Below are 19,657 nucleotides of genomic sequence, written 5' to 3'. Positions count from 1 at the left end.
GGGAGGGGTCTAGTGCCGGGGGCGGGGCGGGGCCTGGCGGGGCGGGGCGGGGCTCCGGGCGTTCCCGTGCGAGGCGCTGGTTCGAGCCCCGGCCTTGTTCCATCCCACCCGGTTCCCTGAAATCCCAAATCCTGCGAAAGCATCCCGCTCCACGCCCCGGGACACGGAGCCAGGAGACCCCCGTCCCCGTGAGCTACCCCTGGGGGAACGGGGCGGGCAGGGAAGGAACCTCCCTCTACACCAGCCAAGGGAGGGCAGTGGGTACCCCAGGCCATCGGCAGGAGCACCCTGGGGTGGGAGAGACCCCGCTGCCCTGCCAGGCTGTTTGGTGGAGGGTTATAAAGCACGGGTGTAAATAAGACCGTCCCCAGGGAGGTTTGAGGCTGCTGTAAATCACTGTGCTCATAAAGTGTTTGTACAGGCATCTGTGACCGGCGGCCTGCTCCGCTCTCGCTGCACCAGTAATGGCTGCTCCTGCATTTGTTGATGTTTGAGATTCACTTCCCAACAGGGCTGGAGATTATCTCGAGGAGAAGCAGGCAACAGCGTTGCAGGCAGGGAAGGATGCAGCACCACGTGGACGACACGCAGGCAGGGGCCGGGCCGGAGGCAGAGCAGGATGAAGCCCCTCTGCTTGCTCAGCAGCCCTCCTGCACTGGTAAATCCACTCCGTGGGGAGCAGCGGGCTGAGGTGTGGCCTCAGCAGGGCCCCAGCCAGTAGCCTCAGGCTTTGACATGTCCCCTCCATCCCCGGGCAAGTCTCCTTGCCTTCCTGTCCCTCTGTTCTCCTTCTGGAGGTACAAACTGCCACCCCTGCAGAGGAGGAGGGCAGGGGATCAGTGGTAGATGTCTGGAGGGTACCTGGAAAGAGCTGTCTGTTGCTGCAAGAAGGGGATTGCCTGGCGACACAGATCTGTAGGAGGGAGTGAGAGTTAACCTGTGGCCTCTCTGACTACCCCTGGTTTGTGGGTGCTGTCCGCCCACAGGGCTCTGCTCCACTCGCTGTGGCCTGGCCGTGGTCCTGCACATCTCTTTTTTCCTGGCATACACACTCCGGGTCAGCCTCAGCATCGCCATCATCGCCATGAGTAACAGCAGCCATCCCCACAGCTGGTCCAGCAGTGCTCCCCACAGCTCCGACCCAGGATTTGCTCAGGATGTAAGTGGAAAGCAGACTCAGATAACTGAAAGATCCTTCCTGGGCTCAGTCCACTCGTGTTTTTGCATGAGGACAGACTTGGAAGCAGCCGAGAAAAGCGCTGAGGACAAGGCGGGTGAAGGAGCAGAGCTCAGTTTATTGTGCTTAGGGCTGCATTTCCTGGTTGCTTCTCCCCTTCTGGAGGAGGCTGTGCCTGAAAACCAATCTCTGTCTGACAGACATGTTCTGTCTCCTCCAGGCCCCCACGTACAACTGGAGCGCTGAGACTCAAGGAATCATCCTCAGCTCCTTTTTCTACGGCTACAGCCTCACGCAGGCGCTGGGCGGGTACTGCTCGGGGCTGTTCGGGGGGAAACCCGTCCTGGGCAGCGGGCTCCTGCTCTCCTCTGTTCTCACCCTCCTTGTGCCTCGATCAGCAGAGCTCGGCGTGAGCTGCCTCATCGGGCTGCAGGTGCTGCTGGGCTTGGCTGAGGTCAGTCATGGCTCCAAGTGCTGCCAGGCTGCAAAATTTGCTCAGGTTAGCCCTGGCTGCGCTCCTCATGTCCCTTCCCACAACGCTCCCTGTTATCTTTGCAGGGAGTGATATTTCCAGCTCAGTACACACTCTGGGCAAAATGGGCCCCTCCGCTGGAACGTAGCAGGCTCATGAACATCGCTGATGCTGGTAAGACACAAAGACTTTTCCCTACCACTGATTCAGTAAGTGCAGGACCTCTCCTCACCCCTTTCTTTCCGAGCCAGTCCTTGTAGCAGCTTCAAGTTCAAGGTTCTAGGTCCTTGGCGAAGAAGTGTTAGCAGCATTAAGTCTTTCTACCTCTGCTCCTCCCATCCTATGTCCTCTCTGGCTTCTCAGCTTAGGTCAGCTTGAGGCAGGAGAGGGAACCCGGACCTGAAGGGAGCAAACCTGGATACAAGGGTGCTTGTTTGCACAGGCGCTTCATTTGTGCAACCACATTTTCCTATCACAAATTTGGCTGGAGGCTGTAGCTCTGTCCCACTCACTGCTGGTCACACAAAGTCCCGTTAAAATGACTTCTGTTCTCTAGGATGCACTTTTGGGACTTTCTTTGCTCTCCTTGTGGCTGGGATCATCTGCCAGAGTCTGGGGTGGCCTTTTGTCTTCTACATCTTTGGTGAGTAATGGTCCATCATGTCCCTCTACTCCAACCCCACTGCAGGCCGTTTGCTGGCAGAGCTCCCAAAGGTTCCCCATCAGAGCCCTGCAGGACCAGCTCCATCCTTACTAGTCCCACGCAGAGCTCTGGGCTCCCCTGTCACCCAACAGGCCAGGATGAAGCCATTTTGCTAGGGTGCTATTAGGGAATGAGCCTTTGCTGAACCTTTTGTGCCATCAACCCAGACCCTTCCACTGTGAGCGATGGGTTCAGTGGAGTTTGTCCCTTTCCATCTTCCTGCACTCACTTTGCTAGCACCAGCCTCCATGCCGCTGGCTCTCAGCTCTGCCGCAGCTCATTGTCAAAGGAGCTGGCACTGAGAGCCCTGCTCCTCACAGGTGGTGTTGGCTGTGCCTGGTGCCTCTGCTGGTTCTTCCTCGTGCATGAGGACCCTGCACACCACCCGTGGATTAGTGCCAGGGAGCAGGAATACATCGTGTCATCGCTGGCTCACCAGGTAAACACAAACCTTTTAATCACGACTGGCCACACGGCAGGCACCATGCCAAAGGGACTGTTCTGAGGCAGTTCAGCTGGGTTCCTGTAGAGGAATGAAGCTGGGTTAATTAATATTGATAACATACAGCTGTGGGCTGGCTTCAGGGGCAGTGGGTTGCTGTGGCTGGTTCTGTTAAGTGGTTGGGCAGCCAATGAAGAGAGAGCAGCGAAGGAAGAGAGAGGAGGAAGAAGCAGAGAGAAAAGAGAGAACATGTGCCCTGGGTGAGGAGAGCCTAGAAGAAGGCAGCAGAGGGACTGGCATGAAGAGTATGTTGGTATGAGATGGTAAAAGACCTTGTTGCAGCCGGCTAGTTTGGAGAGTGCTGTGACAGGTTCCTTATCCAGCGGCCAGGGCTAGTCCCAGTTTTCTCAGCAGCAGGTGGAGAGGCCAAGGAAAGCCTGGACAGCCTGCCCAGGGGATGTAAGACAGGAGATGGGGCACTGGCTGACGTTTTATTCCTTCCAGGGAAGCTCTCATGGCCGCTCCCTCCCACTTGTGGCCATGGCTAAATCACTGCCTCTTTGGGCAATCACCATTGCCTGCTTCTGCACAGACTGGCTGTTCTACATGCTGCTGACCTCCATGCCCATGTTCATGAACAACGTCCTCCACTTTGACCTCAGAGAGGTGAGTGCTGCCCTGCAGCTGAGGCTGGTCCCCACAACAGCGACAGGACTTGATCCCTCTGTAGGCTGGGAGCAGGAGGTTCCTCAGGGACATGTCTTCCTGAAGACTGGTGGCCCTGGGACCAAGGGAGCTGCAGTCTTGGAGCTCTTGGCTCCGTTGCTTCGTGCCATGGACACGACAATGCCTTGTTCTCCCTTACGCAGAATGGGTTCCTCTCCTCCCTGCCTTATATTGGGAACGGGCTGGGGCACATCCTGGCTGGGCTGCTGGCTGATTTCCTCCTGGCTAGGCGAGTACTTGGCACAGCAGCTGTCAGAAAGCTCTTCTCAGCCCTCGGTAAGGACAAGCTTTCATCTGCAGTCTAGCCTTTCCGCCATGCTTGTATTGCCTGTTACAAAACACATCCCCTTTTCCTCCCAAGGGATGCTGCTCCCAGCCACCTTCCTGGTGGCTGTGCCTTACATTGGCTGCAGTTCCACAGTTGTTGTGGTCCTTCTAACACTGGCCTTGACAATAATGAGCATGACAGGGGCAGGCATCAATATTAACCACATTGATATAGCACCCAGGTAAGTGGCTCTGACCTCTGTGCCCTCCCTGGCTCTGTCCCCTTCCTCTTCCCAATCCCCCAAGGCTTCTGCAACTCCTACTCTCCCTTCACTTCTGTAGCTGGTGGCATTGTAAGCTAAGGAGTAAAATAAAAGATTAAAATCCCCCCCAGTCTTGCAAGGAAGATCCTAGTGTTACTCAGCATGACAGGCAGTATTCATGCAGATGAGGAAAGGGACTGGCAGCGCCTGCCCCTCTCCCTTCTTGTGACGGTTTCCTCTTTTCCTCACTCACGAAACCCTTGCTTTCTCTCCCCAGATATGCAGGGTTCCTGCTGGGAATCACAAATACCTTTGGCATAGTTGCAGGAATTATTGCTCCTACCACAGTTGGACTTCTCATCAGCCAGGTAATTTGGGGCCACAAATCACAAGCACACCCCTGGAAGAAAAGACAGGGCTGCTTTCAGAAATGGATTCCTTTCTCTGCACTGAATCAAAAATTACTCAAGCCATCCCCCTCTCCCAATGAACACATGTGATATTGTGCCCAGCAAACCAGAGCCTGGACCATTTTGAGGACATGGGGATGACTCAGAAAGCAGGAAGAGCTCCACATGGGCCCCATCTGGATGTACTTAGAGATGAGGAGAGGGTTGAGGGAGTAGGGTGAGGAGGAAGCTTTGTGCCAGGCAGGAAAGCTTCCTGAATTCAGCACAGCACACAATGTTTCCAAAAATGCCAAGGAAGGAAATGCATCTCCAGTAAGAGGAGGTCTGGCATATGTCTTGAGTTGAGCAAAGCTCTTCTGTTGTTGGTGCTAGTATCAAGCAGAGGATGGAGATGAGTTTAATGCCATTGAACTGGGTGGCAGTAGTTGGGTGATCACTACATGGAGATAAAGGGAAGGGCCATACCACGGTGATCTGTTCTTGGCCCCCCAGGATCTCCAGACTGGCTGGCGGAACGCCTTCTTCCTATCTGCAGCTCTCAACCTGTTTGGCCTGATCTTCTACATAGCCTTTGGCAGTGGCACCATCCAAGACTGGGCTAGGGAGGACGCTGCTGGGCAGTGAACATCGGAAGGTACACAAAGGAATGGGCTGCAAGAGGGCTCAGCCCTGTGTCCCTGCCTGTTCCTGGGGCTCTGGCAGCATCCTCAGGCAATGGCATGAGCTCCACAGCCCTGCCTGCACTCTGGCTCTTGGAAGTGCCCAGCACCTTCACCCAGCTCTGTCCCCTTTTGATCCCAATCTACTCCCTTGGGGAGACACCAGCCCTTCGACCTGTGTTGCCCACATTTAACCCTGCCCTCAGCCTTTGCCCATGGGAAGGAATACTGCAGAGTGGACAGATCCTAAATGGGATCCACAGAGAGCTGGTAAAGTGGGCTGTCAGCTGAGCTCTGTAAGGAGCCTGTGGCTATTTCCAGCAAAGCTGTTCTTAGATGAAGTAAATTGATAATGAATTGGTACAGTAACATTAGTTTTTAACTAGCAGCTTTTCACACCCTCTACAGAGAGGCTCCTAACACTTTTTTTCTATTCTTAATGAGACAAGCTGATTATTCATTTATCCTTCATCCCCTTTTAGAAGCAACCAAGGCAAAAAATAAGGGAAGGCTTTACAGAGTTCAACCTGGCAGCCCTGAGCACAGCCCCTGGGAGGCAGGGAAGGTGATAAGCACGGAAAGCCTTGAGCTGGTGTCATCCTTACTGAGCGAGAGCCCCATTGCAAGCATTCAGCTCAGAATGTTGTCACCGAAAGAGATGTTTAGGCCCCCAAAAAGGGTCTGAATTTGGCTTGCCTGTTTCCCAGAGAAGCTGTGTTACACTCCCAGCCAACTGCAGCGAGGGAGTGGACTGTGACTCCTCACCTGCTCCAGACTAAGTCAAAATGGTGCAGAAAGAGGATCCAGATCCCAGACAGAGATGTGAAACTCACAAATGGTTTCCTGACAGAGTGAAGTGAAATCTAAACACATTCCCAGGTCTGGCTCAAGGAACTTGGGGCTGCGAGGGCGGGAGAAGCTCTGGTAAGCTATGCTCAATGCTGCCTGGGAGTGGAGAAGCGCCAACACCTTCTGGTGCAGCATCTCCCAGCAAAGCTGCTGTGGCTCATCCCACTGGCCTCAGCAGCAGACTGGGCCTGCTGGTGGACCACCAGCCCCTCCGCCACTGCCGGCCTGGCCCCAGCGCTCCCTGCAGCGAGCCGCAGGGCGCAGGCAGCTGCTCACGGTGGTGCGGGCCGGGCCCCGGCCCCAGCCTGCCTGCGGGGCAGGGGGTGAGGGCGGGCAAGGCCTCCCCGTCCCCGCGGGCCGGTGGGACAAAATGGCGGCGTGGGCTCCCGCCCGCCCCACCGCGGTTACCCCGGCAACTGGCCGCGGCGCAGTGCCGCCCTCCGGCCGCCAGGGGGCGCCGTCTCGGGCGGCGCGCCGTCCCATAAGACCCCGCGGCACCGCCCAGTTGATCTCTTCCCCGCCCCCATCATGGCGGTGAGTAGCGGCACCCGCGGGCCGGGGCCGGGTTGGGGCAGTTTCTATCCGCCGCCATCCGCCCTCGGAGGGGCCCGGCCCCGGCGGGCGGGAGAAGGGGGGGCCGGGACGGGGGGCTGCGGGGCCCGTGTGGGCGGGGAGGAGCCGGTGGTCTGCCTTGGGGGAGCCGCGGCCGTGACAGGCCGCGGCCTGCTCGGTGGCTGGGCCACCGCGCTGGGATTCGCCGCGGCGGTGGGGCAGGGCTCGGGGCCGGGCTGCAGTAGCGGCCTGGCGTCCCCCGTTAGCCCCCCGTGTCGTTTCTCCTCAGCAAGACCAAGGTGAGAAGGAGAACCCCATGCGGGAGCTGCGCATCCGCAAGCTCTGCCTCAACATCTGCGTCGGGGAGAGCGGGGACAGGCTCACCCGGGCGGCCAAAGTGCTGGAGCAGCTGACGGGCCAGACCCCCGTCTTCTCTAAAGGTGAGGGCGGGGAGGGTTGACCTGTTGGCTGCCGGGGGTCTGCTTGTGCTGGGGCTGCCAAGGTGCCGTTTGTTTTCTGGCTTGAGCAGTGGTGGTTGTCTTTTCTCTGGTGGGCATGCAGGGGGTGAAGTGGCAGTGTGGCTCCGTGACGGAGCCCTTGGGGACGTCTCTGCTCTGAGCAGGGCCTTGTGCTGAGAATTGGGGGACCTTAAATCCTCAGGTGCTGGCGGCTGCTGCTGTCAGTTCCATTCTGCCTCCGGACTCAGGCTACTGCTCTGCCCTCATCCCCAAATAGGAGCGCATGGTTGTCTTGGTTCTTTTTTCTTTCCTGTAAAGTCATTTCTTTGGTTGTCTTAAGCTCTGAATGCCCTGGGTGGAAATTCTGTGAACAGCCTCTAAGTGGAATTATTGCTGTTTACAGCACGGTACACTGTAAGATCCTTTGGAATCAGGAGAAATGAGAAGATTGCTGTTCATTGCACGGTTCGTGGGGCCAAAGCAGAGGAGATTCTGGAGAAGGGGTTGAAGGTGAGAATTTGGCAGGTCTGGATCTTTGATCTGTGAAAGAACAACCGACTGAAAAGATGTGTGGTTTGAAATGTTGCACCTGAGCTAGTTACAGGTTGGTTATGGATAGTCTGACACGCAGTCGGCAGTGTTTGCACTGTTTCTCTGGTTGTTGCTTTATCCTTATGTAAGAGTTAGCTGCTGCATTCACTGCTTTCTTTTGGAGTTCTGCCTTTGCTGCTGTGATTTATGAGTAGGCTGTGGGAGCAAAATCTTAGGGCTAAAGACGGCATGTAGGCGAGTTGTGGGTCTGGTAGCCGTTAGTAGAACATGCAAGACTTTTTACTCTTTTTGCAGTCAGTAATGAAATAGTGATGGACAACAAATGTTTCAGGTGCGAGAATACGAGTTGAGAAAAAATAACTTCTCAGACACCGGGAACTTTGGCTTTGGAATCCAGGAGCACATCGATTTGGGAATTAAATATGATCCCAGTATTGGTATCTACGGCTTGGACTTTTATGTGGTGCGTATTCCCTGCTTCCTTGCAGCTGCTGGACTTGTGTCAAAGCTCTAAAAGGAACCTAGAACAGTAACTGGCTTGTGAACTTCCTGCCAAGTGCTGGAAGATAGAGAAAAAAAAGTCAACAAAACCCAAGTCTAAACTGAGATTCCCAGGGCTGCTGTAAAATCCCTAATTTCTGACACGTCTCACAAAGCTTCTTCAGAAACACATACTGTTGTTCTTACTGGTACTCCTGGGATAACACCGAGGCAGCTGTGCTAGGTTTGGGGAAGGAAAGAGCAGCTGTGGAGAGCGCAGCAGGGGCTTCAGGAATGCAGAATGAAAGATGGGCTGCGTTGCTGGAAGATTCTCCCTCCATTTAGAGGGCTGGGGCTGGGTCACGTAGCAGTGGTGGCTGGCATGTTCAACTCATTCCATTCTGCTGCGCATCACTCAATCTGAAATAGAGGGAAGTGGTTCCATATGTGTTAGCAGTGCTGCTCAATGTACCTTTTCTTGAGAACTGAGGCCTCTGGGTATGGAATAGTGAATCTTCCACACTCGCTTTGTTTTCCCGGAGTCTGTGTACGTGCTGAGTTGTCCCACCTAGGCGCTGTCCCTGTCAATTTACGTGGCTGCTCAGGAGTTACTTTTCAGTTACATTGAGGCTGGGGGTGGGGGGTAACACTCTGTCGTGAACATGACTCGGACAAGATGATGTTACTGATGTGGAAATCCTAGCCCCTTCCCTCCTAGGATACTATTAAGTTTAAGAAAATAAATAAGTGCAAGAATGAAATAGTGCTGTTGGCCTCCTCTCTTGGCAGGTGCTCGGCAGGCCTGGTTTCAGCATTGCTGACAAGAAACGCAGAACTGGCAACATTGGAGCCAAGCACAGAATTGGAAAGGAAGAAGCCATGCGCTGGTTTCAGCAAAAGGTAAGATCCATCTTTATTTCTGTATCCCAAGAGTTTCCTAGCAAGTATCAACAAAATGCTTCACTGTGGAAAGACTGGAAAAAGTTGCTGGGCAGGAGGAGATTTGATCACTGCTTAAATAACTTATTTTTACTGCTCTGGGGCAGTAGAAGCTGTGTTTGAGCGTGAGTGCTGTTCACACTCCTGGTTTTTTGTGTGCTGAACTGAAAGAGCAGCTCTTACAGGATAGCTGGAAGTATCAGAGCTCTTGTGTAAATCTGTCTCCCACAGTTTTTGGAGGTGTTATGTGTATGTGGATCAGTAGTGACGAGGCAGAGTTAGGATTTGTTTATATGATGCAGCTCCTAGCTCAGCTGCCAGAGTTGGAGGGTGGAGTGATCCAAATAAAACACGTTCTTGGGTTTATCTGTCCGTAGTGCTGTCTGACATAGACTGGGTAATGAAGGGGAGATGCCAAAAGCTTGATTGAAAATGCTCAGAGATCAGGGCTACAGATATTTTTTCAGAGGTGGAAAGGGTGGACAGTCTGTCTGGAGGCTTTTTACTGGCTGCTCTGCCTAGATCTACACCAGTCATACCCTGCACAGGGAGGGCTCCAGCCTACTCCTGCCGAATGGCTTTTTTCCCCTGCTCCTGCCTGGTTCTGCTCACTGTGGCATTATTACCTTCAGGGGCCAAATCCTGGGACTGTGAAAGGGTCGAGTGTAGTTCTGGTCAGATCAGCCTTTAAAAGTTGGGGCTTCTTGTATAGCTGGGCTGATGAGCAGTTTAATGTTTATCTGAACAAATTCCCCCTTGAAGGTTAACAGCACAGCAGCAAAGTAGAAAGGCAGTTCGCTGCAGAACTGGGGTTTCACATCCGTGTTGGCTGGCTGCCTTCGAATGAATGTGGTGACTGTTTCGTGCGCAGCAGTGCTGCACCTTTACCTGCTGGTAATTTCTCACATGGTTCTTTCTTTCTTTCTCACAGTATGATGGTATCATCCTTCCTGGTAAATGAGCAGTTCCTGATAAACCAGCAGTTCGTGTTACGAAAAAAAATAAAATTTTCTAACCCCTAACTTCTGTTGTGAATTTTGTGGGGGCTCCTCCCAACCTGGGAAGCTGCTAGGAGCAAGGGTCGCTCATACCCGAAAAGGCAGCAGAAGAACATGGACTGGTGCTGTGCACTTGAAGAGAACGTGTTGTTCTGGCGGAGCAAGTGTTAGATTTACGCGGTGCAGTCTCCACTTCTGTACTGTCCAGCTGCACAATTAATACGGAGAACCCTTACTATAGTCTGCAGGTGGGTGTAGAAAGAAGATGGAATAAAAAAAAAAAGTGCTTTTTGATCACTGGAGTTGTAGACCAGATTTTCTGGAGGGTTAAATTCCTGAGGGGAACAGAGTCGGCGTGCTGGTTCTGATCCTCCACAGACCAGCTTTTGCAGTGTTAAGGGCAGCCTGCTCTGATGATGAGGGATTCTGAATTAGCAGAAGAAACTCTCTTGCTCTAGGAACTATTGGGAATGCAAGTTCATTGGGAAGCCAAAGGAAGCAGCACATGTATCCTCTTAATAAAGCAGAGCCATAAAGCAAAAATGTGGCTGAGGTTTATTTGTCCAAGATAGTGTGGCAGGACCGGTTGGGAGGACTGAGGGCTGGGTAAGGCCTGTGGTGCTGGCACTGGTGAGGTTCCTGAGCTGGGATTCAAACTGGTGCTGCAGGAGGGGGCTGAGATCAGCCAGTAGGACCTCCTGATTCACGCTGCTTCTGTGGGTAGCGAGTGACCTTGAGTGCCTGCATCTGCTGCCAGTAGGGTTGTTTCTGCGGTGCTCTTAACATGCTATAGAAATCTTGAAGCAATTATTGGATGTGCTTAGAATGTAGGGGATGAATCTTGACTGCTTTGTTGAAATGTTTCAGGAGGGTGAACTTACACTGCTGTAATCACACAGTCAGACCGTTTTCCTCTGCAAAGGAATGGCCTTTATTGTTTAAAGAGAAAATTCCCTGCAGGACAATACAGCTCACACAAGTGGAGTTCAGTGACACCCTTGCCTCTGCTAGTGTTCAGTCCTCCTGCACCTTACAATGAAAAGTTATAATTAAAAAAAAAGCAAGGAACAAACTCACTTCAATACAAGTCTGCACACTCCACCATCAGTGATTGTACAGTGTTGTCTGAAATACTAGACCATTGTCAAGCCTGTCGGGAGTTGAAGTCCAGGGGAGGTGGCCAGGACTGTTCAGGATGGAGCCCATTCCAAGATATACTGGGCAGTGTGTGCTGTGCATGCTAAAACACACAAAGCAGAATTTGAACAGAAAATGGTGTTCTGCCTCAGTATAGCTTTATGCTTGATGTGAACTCTTTAATTGAGACAGAATTCTCAGAGGAAGACCTGTGAACTAACTATGGCAAGCTGCTCAGTTTTGGTGAGTTGCGAAAGGAAGCAAACCAGCCTGCTTTGCTGAGGCTCTTGTCTTGGCATCTTCAGGGCACATTGGGGTTCCCTTGTGCAGCTCATTGGCTTCCTGGATGCCATTTCACTGTGCTGTGCAAAAGAGACCAGAACAAAACCGAACATTTGTCTGGATGCTCGGCAGCACGTAGCTGCCTCAGCCTGAGACAAAGGTGATAAGCCACTCTAGAATGATGCATGTGCTCCAGGAACAGGACCCGTTACCAGAAGATGCTGGCCTCAGCATGTGACTGATGTCTTGTTGTGACTGATGTCTTGTTATGACTGTGGGTTTGAGACCAGGAAATAATCGTTGCTCTCTCTCTTGCCTCCTGCTCGTCACAGGCTATCACTGCTCTGGGGCTGTATCCGAGACCTGCCGGGGCAGGGTTTGGGGTGCTGTGGTGCCGTCCCTCGCAATGTACTTGGCCCAAGAGACTGAGTCTGCTCTGCAGTCCCTGTGCCCTCTGAAAGGGGAGCCAGGTTTTAATAAAGACTGGTTACTGTCTCACTCGGTTGTAGTGACAGGGAGAGACCCCAGGCACTAAGCAAGTGTTTGCCCCTGGAAACTTGAGTTTCCCAATGATTTCTCCTTTCGCAGGTCAGACTGTGGTTACAGTAATGGGGAAGCACTAAGTTCAAAACCAAGCTGTCAGCTCAATAGTACAAAGTAACAGGACCTGGCTAGGAATAAATCTAACTGCTCCTGGTTTAGCTGTGGAGGGATTCTGTTCCAGCTGACACTTATTTTCAGGGCACCATTGGCCTCTCACATTTCCTAGAGTCTTACAGCATCCTCAGGCACTTTCCTGATACCTTCTGAACTACAGCGCAGCACTTGGAAGAGCAAGAGATCTTTGTGAGTTGCTCCAGTAGTTCTCTTCCTTGCTGTCAAGGTTCACTTTATTCCTAGTGTGAAGGTATCTAGCTTCAATGAGTAAATATTAAATGTTTTTCCCTTGAACAAATGCTACGTGAGCAACAGGGTCTGTTCCAGACCTGTCACTTTCTTGTAACTAATAGCAATACTACTGTTCAAAGTGTCTCATGATACTACTCCTACAGTACAATTTCTCCTGCATTATTCTAGTTTGTTTTTCTTCTTTTATTTTTTCCCATTTTTTTCCAGTCCACACTGCAATACAGTGCTGCAGGCTGAGGAAAAAAGCTTTTCTGTCCTGCTTGCTTCCGTGTCTGCCCTGCTTGAGCAGTACCTGCTTAAGCTGCGGGATGGAGATGCAGGCAGCTCAGAAGAAGCTTTCCTAGAGCCCAAAACTTGCCATGATGGAATAAGAGTGTCTGAGACTTTGCAGTGACTCCAAACACCAGCGTGCCTGCCCATCCAGCTGCGCTACACTCCTGAGCTCTGTCTCCTTCCCTAGCTGCTGGCATAAGCCATGTGGCACTCGGGGCTCTTTATGTGCTGGCTGCTGCTGAGGCCACAGAGCTGGCCCGGGACCTGGAGCTCAGGGGGCGTGGGAGGGTGATGATGCAGCATGAGACACCCACGGTGGCCTCAGGGAGGTCCTCGTCCTCAACCCACTCATTGAGGTCAGGATTGTAGCACTGCACGCATTTCTGATACCTCTTCCCACTCTCGTTCCAGCCACCCACCAGGCATAAGCGCCCCTCCAACAAAGCCACCCCAGCTGTGCTGACCCCCGTGGGCAGGGGTGCCATGTAACTCCACTGCCCCGTGAGTGGGCTGTAGCACTCCACGGACATCACGTCCACCCGCTCGCCCTGGGGACCCAGCTGGCTCCCACCCAGCACGTATGCTCGGTTGGCCACGGTGGCTGCGCAGTGCCAGCCCCTGGGGGTGCTGAGCCTTGCCTGCTCTCTCCAGGTGTCACTGCTGGGCTCGTAGCAGCACACTGTGCGAGAATAGGCATGGCTGATGTAGCCACCGGTGACCAGGAGCTTGCCATCAATGACAGTGGTGGCGTGGCAGCAGCGGGGTGTCTCTAGGCTCGCCTTGCTCTGCCAGCTGTTGGTGGTGGGGACATAGCACTCGACAGATGCCAAAGCGCCCTCGGCGTTGCGCCCTCCGACAGCGTAGAGGAGCCCTTCGCAGGCGTTCAGGCTGAAGTGCGTCCTCCTGTGCTGCATGCTGGCCAGGTGCAGCCAGGTGTTGAAGCGGGGGTCGTACCTGGGGGACGAAGGGCAGATCTGTCTGTCCAGGACTAGTGTCAGAGCCGTGGGGAGAAGGGCCTGCCAGATATCTGCCTTTGGAGGAGACAACTCATGCTCTGGAAGAGCCTCTCTGTCTTCTCCAGCACTAAAGCATCTGGACAGGCACTGCAGATGGAGACAATGCCACTGCACAGGACTGGATCCTACTTGTGACTGCTGGGGTCGTTGCTTTAGAACAGCCCAACATTGCTCCTGCTACCACAAGCTGCAGCCTGGCTTGGAAATTCCGAGTGCTACCAATCTGAGGTGCCCCGCAGCACTGCCACTGTTCCCTCTGTTGGGTCTTGGCAGGTAGAAGAGGTCCTAGGGACAGGTCTTCCCAGCCCAGCCGGCCAGGCCAAAGACAGGCAGGTGGTAAGAAGCTGGTTCCTTGTTTGCCCACGAGATGGCAGAGGGAATGGGAGTGTCCCCAGAGCGATGCCACAGGGACCAAAGCCAAGCTGGGAAAGGCAGATGAGCTACTGGTCAGAAACAGAAAAGAGACCTGCCAGTGGGTCCCTGAGACCTCACTCGGTGCAGGAGAAAGAGCCCAGTGATGGCTCCTAACCGAGGAGTGGTGATTTGGGGCCACAAAAGGCTTCCCTCGAGCGGTGCCCGTGATGCTGTGTGTGTGCGTGGAGCCTCAGGTGGCTAAGCCAAGCTGTGGGCAGAGCCACTGCAAGTTCAGGTTTAGGTTGCAAACAAAATACTGCATGTCAGGTTGCCATGGTTACATCTCCTTTCTTTGAATAGTAATCCCTTGGCAAGCCAGTGACAGGTTTATGGGGATTTAGGAAACAAACCTTGTCATTTACATGATGAAAAGAGAAATGGAGGCAGAGAGAAGAAAGCCTGAAGGGCAACAGGATCCTACAGATAGTAAATGTACCTTAAAATGAACCCAGGCAAACCAGAGACCGGGTCGAGGCTGGCACTGGCTGGAGGAACAGCCAGGGGACTAAAAGGGGAGCCCCCCCGAGCAACAAAATGGCTTACTTCTAAATAATGAGGTCCCCCATTTCTCCAATAGCCTCGCAGCTACGAAGAAGCCCTGCCTTGCCCTCATCCTGCATCGGTGCTGCAAGTTGCCAGAGGACATGGGCAGCGCAGCCCAGGCACCAGAGTCCCCAGGGCAAGCCCAGGTTAAGGTCACACAGAACAAATGCCTAGAAGTGGTTTCCAGGTCTCGAGTCTCACAGTTCAGCACCTGATGCTGAGTCTCGCTGTGTTTGTCCCTCCCTGGCAGCATTATCTGAGAGGCCAGACCTACCTTCTGGTCACTGAGAGCAAAGAGGAACCTTTCTGCTGTGCTCGTCCCTCACCCCATGAGAGATGCTGGGCACAGGCAGACATGGCAGAGATCTGAACCCCTTCCCTGGGTCTGCGTGGCAGGTGGAGCCCGTCTTACCTGTTCAGGCTGCTGACGGCATGCTTGGCCTGGTTCCTGGCATCGTTTTGGTCTTCACCACCCGCAATGTAGATGAATCCATCCATCACCACAACGCACTGGTTAAAACTTTTTGCTGGCATCTCTGTCAGCTTGTTCCAGTTTCCCTCTGCATCCCTGTAGCTGATGTCCCTGCTAAGAGCCTTCTCGGTCAAAGCTGGACGACCCCCAACTGTGACAAGCACTCTCTGGCCTCCCCGTATCCTGGTTCTCCGAGACTGAAGGCTGTTTTGCTGGTGAGGGAGCAGGTGGTAATTCATAGCATCCACAAGGAGCTTGTGGCATTGTGGATCTTGCATCATGCGTGGCACAGGTTGCACATGGTTGACCAAGTCCGGAGCTGAGATTGTGCCAAATCGAATGTTGCTCAGGAGGTCAGCAGCATAGCGGACCCGTTTCGGGTCAAACTCCAGCCACTTGACAGCGATCTGGAAAGCTGCAACCTCACTGGGTATCTGCAGGCCATCATCCATCAGCAACTCATTGATCTGATCGAAGGGGAGTTTCATGAACTGGTCAGTCTTGGAGAACTCCAGGAAGTTTTCCCGGATGAATTTCCGTGTGGCGTCTTTCACCTGGTTGAGGCTGTAGGTGGCTGAGATGTTGGCGATGTACACGCAGTTCTCCACAGCCATCTCCCGAATGAGGAAGTCACTGCACATGTTCAGCAGTGTTGGCACCTGCAGCTGGGTGGCCGCAGCGATGGTGCTGCCGATGGTGTACAGTGAGAGGCTCAGCTTCCCCGTGTAGGCATAGGTGATGATGGTGGTCAGGCCCAGTGGTGAGATGTCGTGGAGCTCCACCTGGCGCAGCTGAGGGTCCCTCTGCAGCAGGCGGTGGAAGTACTCGCTGCAGGAAGCCAGGACGAGCTTATGCACCTCAAAAGACTTTGTTTTCGTGGCAATGGTGAGATCGCAGAGGAACTGCTTCTGGCGCATCTGGTTCATCCCCTCCAAAAGGCTGGCTCCATGGTCTGGCGCTTCAACTTCCGTGGCCGTGCAGTGGAAGCCGTTAGAGCCGCTGTCATACAATCCATTCAAGTGATTGAGGTGTTCAACATCTAGCAAAGAATCTTCCACCATCACTGGGGTGATGGATGCATCCTCTTTATCCACCTTGGGCTTCTTGGGAGTTTTCTTTTTGGGTGCCATTTTGGCAGAATTGGAACAGGACCTGGAGAGAAAGAAGAGGTGGGGAGCCTTGAAGTAGGGGTACAGGTGTCCTTCTGTCTTTAAGACATGCGATTAAGCAAAGGGAAAACTCCCACTGACTCATATACCCTTTGGGTCAGGCCAAGGAAAGGATGGAAACTGCCTCCCAAGCCCTGTACCCCTCTGAGCCGTGCGAATGGCGTCAGGGGCTATGACTGCAAGAGGGGATCCTCAACTCTTAAGCAGTACCAGCACCTTTGCTGTATTAAAAAAGCACTGGGGATTTTGGGTGGTTGCACTGGGAAACAGGGAGCACCCACTGTTTCCTGAGGCGTGGGGCCATGCTCAGTCCTGCAGACAGCTTTGCTCTCTGGGGTGAGGCGGGCTCCAAGCAGAGCGAGGAAGCAATCGCAGGGTGTTTCACCAGATTCCAGGGCACCTTAGATGGGGTGAGTAAGTTCCAGCAGCTCTGACCAAAGTTCCCACATTGCAGTAAGGTGAAATTAACCCCAGCACTGCAGGACCACACATAAAAGGGTGTTTATTTCCCTCTCAGCCCCTTGGGCATGGCGCGGCAGCGCTGAGTAACCAGCGGGGCCAGCTGCCCTTTGGGGTGACCGGTTTAGAATGCAGTTGAAAGGAGGGGGGAAAAAATGAACAATAAAAATCCAGCTTTTGAATATTCCCAAATTCCAGTTTGAAGCTCTAGTCTGAAACTTGGTGGTGACCTCAACTCCTCTGAGGGAGCTCGGAGCAGCCAATAGATGAGGGAACAAATCTGCCGGCCAGAAATAGCTGTAACTGTGCTGTCTCACATGTCTGGGTACTGTTTATTATGCTTGGCCATAAAGATCAGGTTTCTTGGAACTGAGTAATCAGCTTGTATTTAGCACCGGGCAAAGAAGAAGGGGGGCATTATGAGACTTCAGTAAAAATATGGAGAAGGGAAAAGTTTTGTAAAAGTCCCTGCCAGGAAAGAGGATTCAGGGCTGAGTCTGAGGGGGAGAGCAGCAATGCTGGCCTGGCCGAGCTCAGCTGGCCGGGGTGAGCAGAGACGACACAGAAGCCAAGGGGATCCAGGAGCAAAGTCCCAGGCACTTGAGCCATCCCTGGTATTGCGGTGTTTCACGGGACTACCCCAATTTACACCACTGAGAGCTCATCTACCACAGTGTCATATCCTGGAGCAGGCGTTAGTCCTTCTGAAACTGGGATGCAAATGCCACGCTCCACGTGTGTTTGAATATGAAACGGTTTCTGGCAACCAGCTCAGGATTGGGAAAAGGAACTGGGATTTACCTTTTCCAAGCAACCACACTCTGATATTTCCAAGGACACATTTTGTTCAGACTATCCATTCCCCAGGAAAATTTCCAGTTTCAGCTTTTCAGCTGGATGTGAAGTGAAAATACAGGTTAAATATTGGAATTTCCCAGGAAATGAAAATGTTTTCCCAGGCCTTCTCTCCACATCCCTCAGACCTGCATCTCTCTGAGACAGAGTATTGCAAGAACATCCTTGCTGGCAAACAAACCCAAAGAGAAACAGGATTTGTCCTGGAGGGAGGTGGCTGTCCTGCTGCCCCCAATGCTGAGACCAGTCCCAGCAGGATGGGTGCCAGGTCGAGGTCTGCAACCCAGTGGGCTGCACTGAGGATCTACCAGATCCCTTCTGCACCCCAGACTGCCCTGATTTTGGCTTTTTTTTTTTTTTTTTTTTTTTTTTTTTTTTTTTTTAACAGAAACAAGCACAATGTCTGCAGCAAGCCACTGTTTCTGTTCATAAAACTGCTCACCCTCCTTTCAGGCACTCCAGACCCCATTTTAGAGAGGTGACACCAGTGCTCAGCAGCTTCTGTAGACCTGGTATGGAGCCTAGCATCACATCTGAGCAAGCTGACCTCTGAAAGCCTTCTTAACTCCTTCTGGAAAGCCCAGCAATGCAGCTGGCTTTCTCCATCCCCTGTCCACCCGACTCAGGAGCCAAGGGGGAAAGTTGTTCTGGGATAAAACAGAGGTCTTCTAACCGCATTACGCTTCATACAAGTAAAAAGGAGCCATGAGAACTTTGGGGCTCATATTGACATCTGTGGGGTCCTGCCTGTCCCCTTTGGGCACCTTTGACAGACTCCGATTTGAAGCATGTGTTCATGTTATTCCAGTGTCTGGCTGCAGGAGGGCAAAACGACCTTTACTACCTGCACTTATTTAAAATGGGACATCATTACTGTTTCTGATTGAAATACCACTGTAGTGACTTGAAAGGGATATTTTTCCTACGGATTAATCCTGGCTGCTGGACTAATCTAGGGAGCTGGAATGGTTTGAAGAGATTTCAAAGGGCCCAGACATAAAGAAGGGAAGGCAGGACTTTTTTCTAGCTGTTTAACTGCTTTTAAAAGACAGTAGTTGCCCTCACATCCTTCCAGTGCTGCTAATCTCAGCCTGCACCAGATTACTGACCTAACAGCAAAACAGGACCTACACGGGGTGATCTTGTGTCTTCGGAAGTTATGGCAGGCTTCTTTAATATCTAATCAGAGTTCCTCTCCTTTACTAGCCTGTGGCTCCAGCCCTGCGTTTAAGCAGGGTTTGAGTCACAGCGAAAACCGAGCTGGCCTGGAAAACCACCTGGATGCTGCAGCTCTGGGCACTATTTTGCTGCCAGTGTAATTTCTCCAGCCCCATTTTAGAAAAAACCAAAGCCTTTCCCCATGCCGTTATTTCCATTATTCAGCAGTTCCCGTGCCCCATGCCAGCTCTTTGCAAATCCTGCTAGGTGAGCCCTGGTTCTCCATGACTCATGTATAGGCTGTGTCAGCTCCTTACCTTGCTGTTAAGACCGGTTAGTCCAAGGGGAAGCTCTGACCAGCACGGGGCCCTGCACGTTGAGACACAGAGACCCTCAACTTTCCCCACGCAACATCCTCCTCCCTCCTCTCCCCTCCCAGCCAGCTGACTGCTCTTATCACTTCTACATTTACAGCGGGCTTTTGGGGTGATGTGAGGACAGACGCCCTCAGCTGAGCCCTGAGAGACATGGAAAGGGCGGGATTCAGGTAGCGCTGCTCTAGCCAAGGGCATCAACGCAGCCAGCACCATGAGAAGGCAGTAAAGCAAAGGCCTGCATGATTGCCTGGCCGCTGCCAAGGGCAAGGCAGTGAGGAGGCAGCCAAAGACCCGGCTCCACTCCAGAGGGGTTCACCAGGGGATTTTGGGATGAGCTGGGGTGACATTGCCCCATGACACCTTCCCCACTCTCCTGAGAGCGCGGAGAGGACGGCAGCTCCTAGCCCCCAGCCTGAGGAGCCCCACCATGGCCTCGCTCCATTTGCATTCGGCCACAAACGATTCTAGAAACCTACTTTCCAGTCACTCCCAACAGCCGTGGTGGAGCCGTTAAACCATTGTGAGGCAACGGGAATAGGTATGAAGCGACGTTCCTCAGGAAAGACTGTCCTGACCACCGTGAGGCCCCAGGTGGCACCGCCGCCTCAGCCAGGGGCGGCCATAACGGCCGCGCGCCCCGCAGCGG

General features: G+C 53.1%; 3 protein-coding genes across 7 annotated transcripts; 2 read left to right on the top strand and 1 right to left on the bottom strand.

Annotated features, from left to right (window-relative positions):
* Positions 1-48: 48 nt before the first annotated feature.
* LOC102054133 (sodium-dependent phosphate transport protein 3-like) lies at positions 49-6,299 on the top strand. 4 transcript variants are annotated; one of them, XM_014284689.3, is made up of 12 exons: positions 49-188; positions 512-658; positions 987-1,159; positions 1,398-1,631; positions 1,736-1,823; positions 2,206-2,292; positions 2,673-2,791; positions 3,299-3,460; positions 3,664-3,796; positions 3,882-4,029; positions 4,328-4,418; positions 4,953-6,299. In XM_014284689.3, exons 2-12 carry the CDS (start codon positions 565-567, stop codon positions 5,082-5,084), a joined length of 1,461 nt encoding a protein of 486 aa, XP_014140164.1. In that variant the 5' UTR covers positions 49-188; positions 512-564; the 3' UTR covers positions 5,085-6,299. The 4 variants fall into 4 exon arrangements, with proteins under 4 accessions (XP_014140164.1, XP_055560159.1, XP_014140155.2 ...); XM_014284680.3 differs by having other exon boundaries at positions 50-658; XM_027813261.2 differs by lacking the exon at positions 1,398-1,631 and having other exon boundaries at positions 50-658.
* Positions 6,300-6,426: 127 nt separating this feature from the next.
* RPL11 (ribosomal protein L11) lies at positions 6,427-9,971 on the top strand. The gene is made up of 6 exons (XM_055704214.1): positions 6,427-6,502; positions 6,810-6,960; positions 7,382-7,488; positions 7,862-7,993; positions 8,800-8,910; positions 9,881-9,971. Exons 1-6 carry the CDS (start codon positions 6,497-6,499, stop codon positions 9,908-9,910), a joined length of 537 nt encoding a protein of 178 aa, XP_055560189.1. The 5' UTR covers positions 6,427-6,496; the 3' UTR covers positions 9,911-9,971.
* An 883-nt stretch (positions 9,972-10,854) lies between these two features.
* Positions 10,855-19,656, bottom strand: LOC102054308 (kelch-like protein 31). 2 transcript variants are annotated; one of them, XM_014284661.3, is made up of 4 exons: positions 19,488-19,656; positions 18,952-19,003; positions 14,934-16,145; positions 10,855-13,502 (listed from the first exon to the last, which is right to left on the bottom strand). In XM_014284661.3, exons 3-4 carry the CDS (start codon positions 16,121-16,123, stop codon positions 12,770-12,772), a joined length of 1,923 nt encoding a protein of 640 aa, XP_014140136.1. In that variant the 5' UTR covers positions 16,124-16,145; positions 18,952-19,003; positions 19,488-19,656; the 3' UTR covers positions 10,855-12,769. The 2 variants fall into 2 exon arrangements, with proteins under 2 accessions (XP_014140136.1, XP_014140141.1); XM_014284666.3 differs by lacking the exon at positions 18,952-19,003.
* Position 19,657: the final 1 nt, after the last annotated feature.

The sequence above is a fragment of the Falco cherrug genome, chromosome 3 (assembly GCF_023634085.1).
Source record: "Falco cherrug isolate bFalChe1 chromosome 3, bFalChe1.pri, whole genome shotgun sequence".
Lineage (NCBI taxonomy): Eukaryota > Metazoa > Chordata > Aves > Falconiformes > Falconidae > Falco > Falco cherrug.
This window is presented reverse-complemented; position numbering and strand designations above follow the sequence as displayed.

What these genes read in the sequence shown, in the direction of transcription:
- LOC102054133 (XM_014284680.3), top strand. Translation starts at nt 487, where the DNA reads ATGTTTGAGATTCACTTCCCAACAGGGCTGGAGATTATCTCGAGGAGA. An exon ending in CACATTGATATAGCACCCAG is followed by an intron (nt 4,030 to 4,327) that starts GTAAGTGGCTCT and finishes TTCTCTCCCCAG; the next exon opens with ATATGCAGGGTTCCTGCTGG. An exon ending in TTGGACTTCTCATCAGCCAG is followed by an intron (nt 4,419 to 4,952) that starts GTAATTTGGGGC and finishes TTGGCCCCCCAG; the next exon opens with GATCTCCAGACTGGCTGGCG.
- RPL11 (XM_055704214.1), top strand. An exon ending in GACCCCCGTCTTCTCTAAAG is followed by an intron (nt 6,961 to 7,381) that starts GTGAGGGCGGGG and finishes TGCTGTTTACAG; the next exon opens with CACGGTACACTGTAAGATCC. An exon ending in TTCTGGAGAAGGGGTTGAAG is followed by an intron (nt 7,489 to 7,861) that starts GTGAGAATTTGG and finishes CAAATGTTTCAG; the next exon opens with GTGCGAGAATACGAGTTGAG.
- LOC102054308 (XM_014284661.3), bottom strand. Translation starts at nt 16,123, where the DNA reads ATGGCACCCAAAAAGAAAACTCCCAAGAAGCCCAAGGTGGATAAAGAG. An exon ending in GCCGTCAGCAGCCTGAACAG is followed by an intron (nt 13,503 to 14,933) that starts GTAAGACGGGCT and finishes TTCGTCCCCCAG; the next exon opens with GTACGACCCCCGCTTCAACA.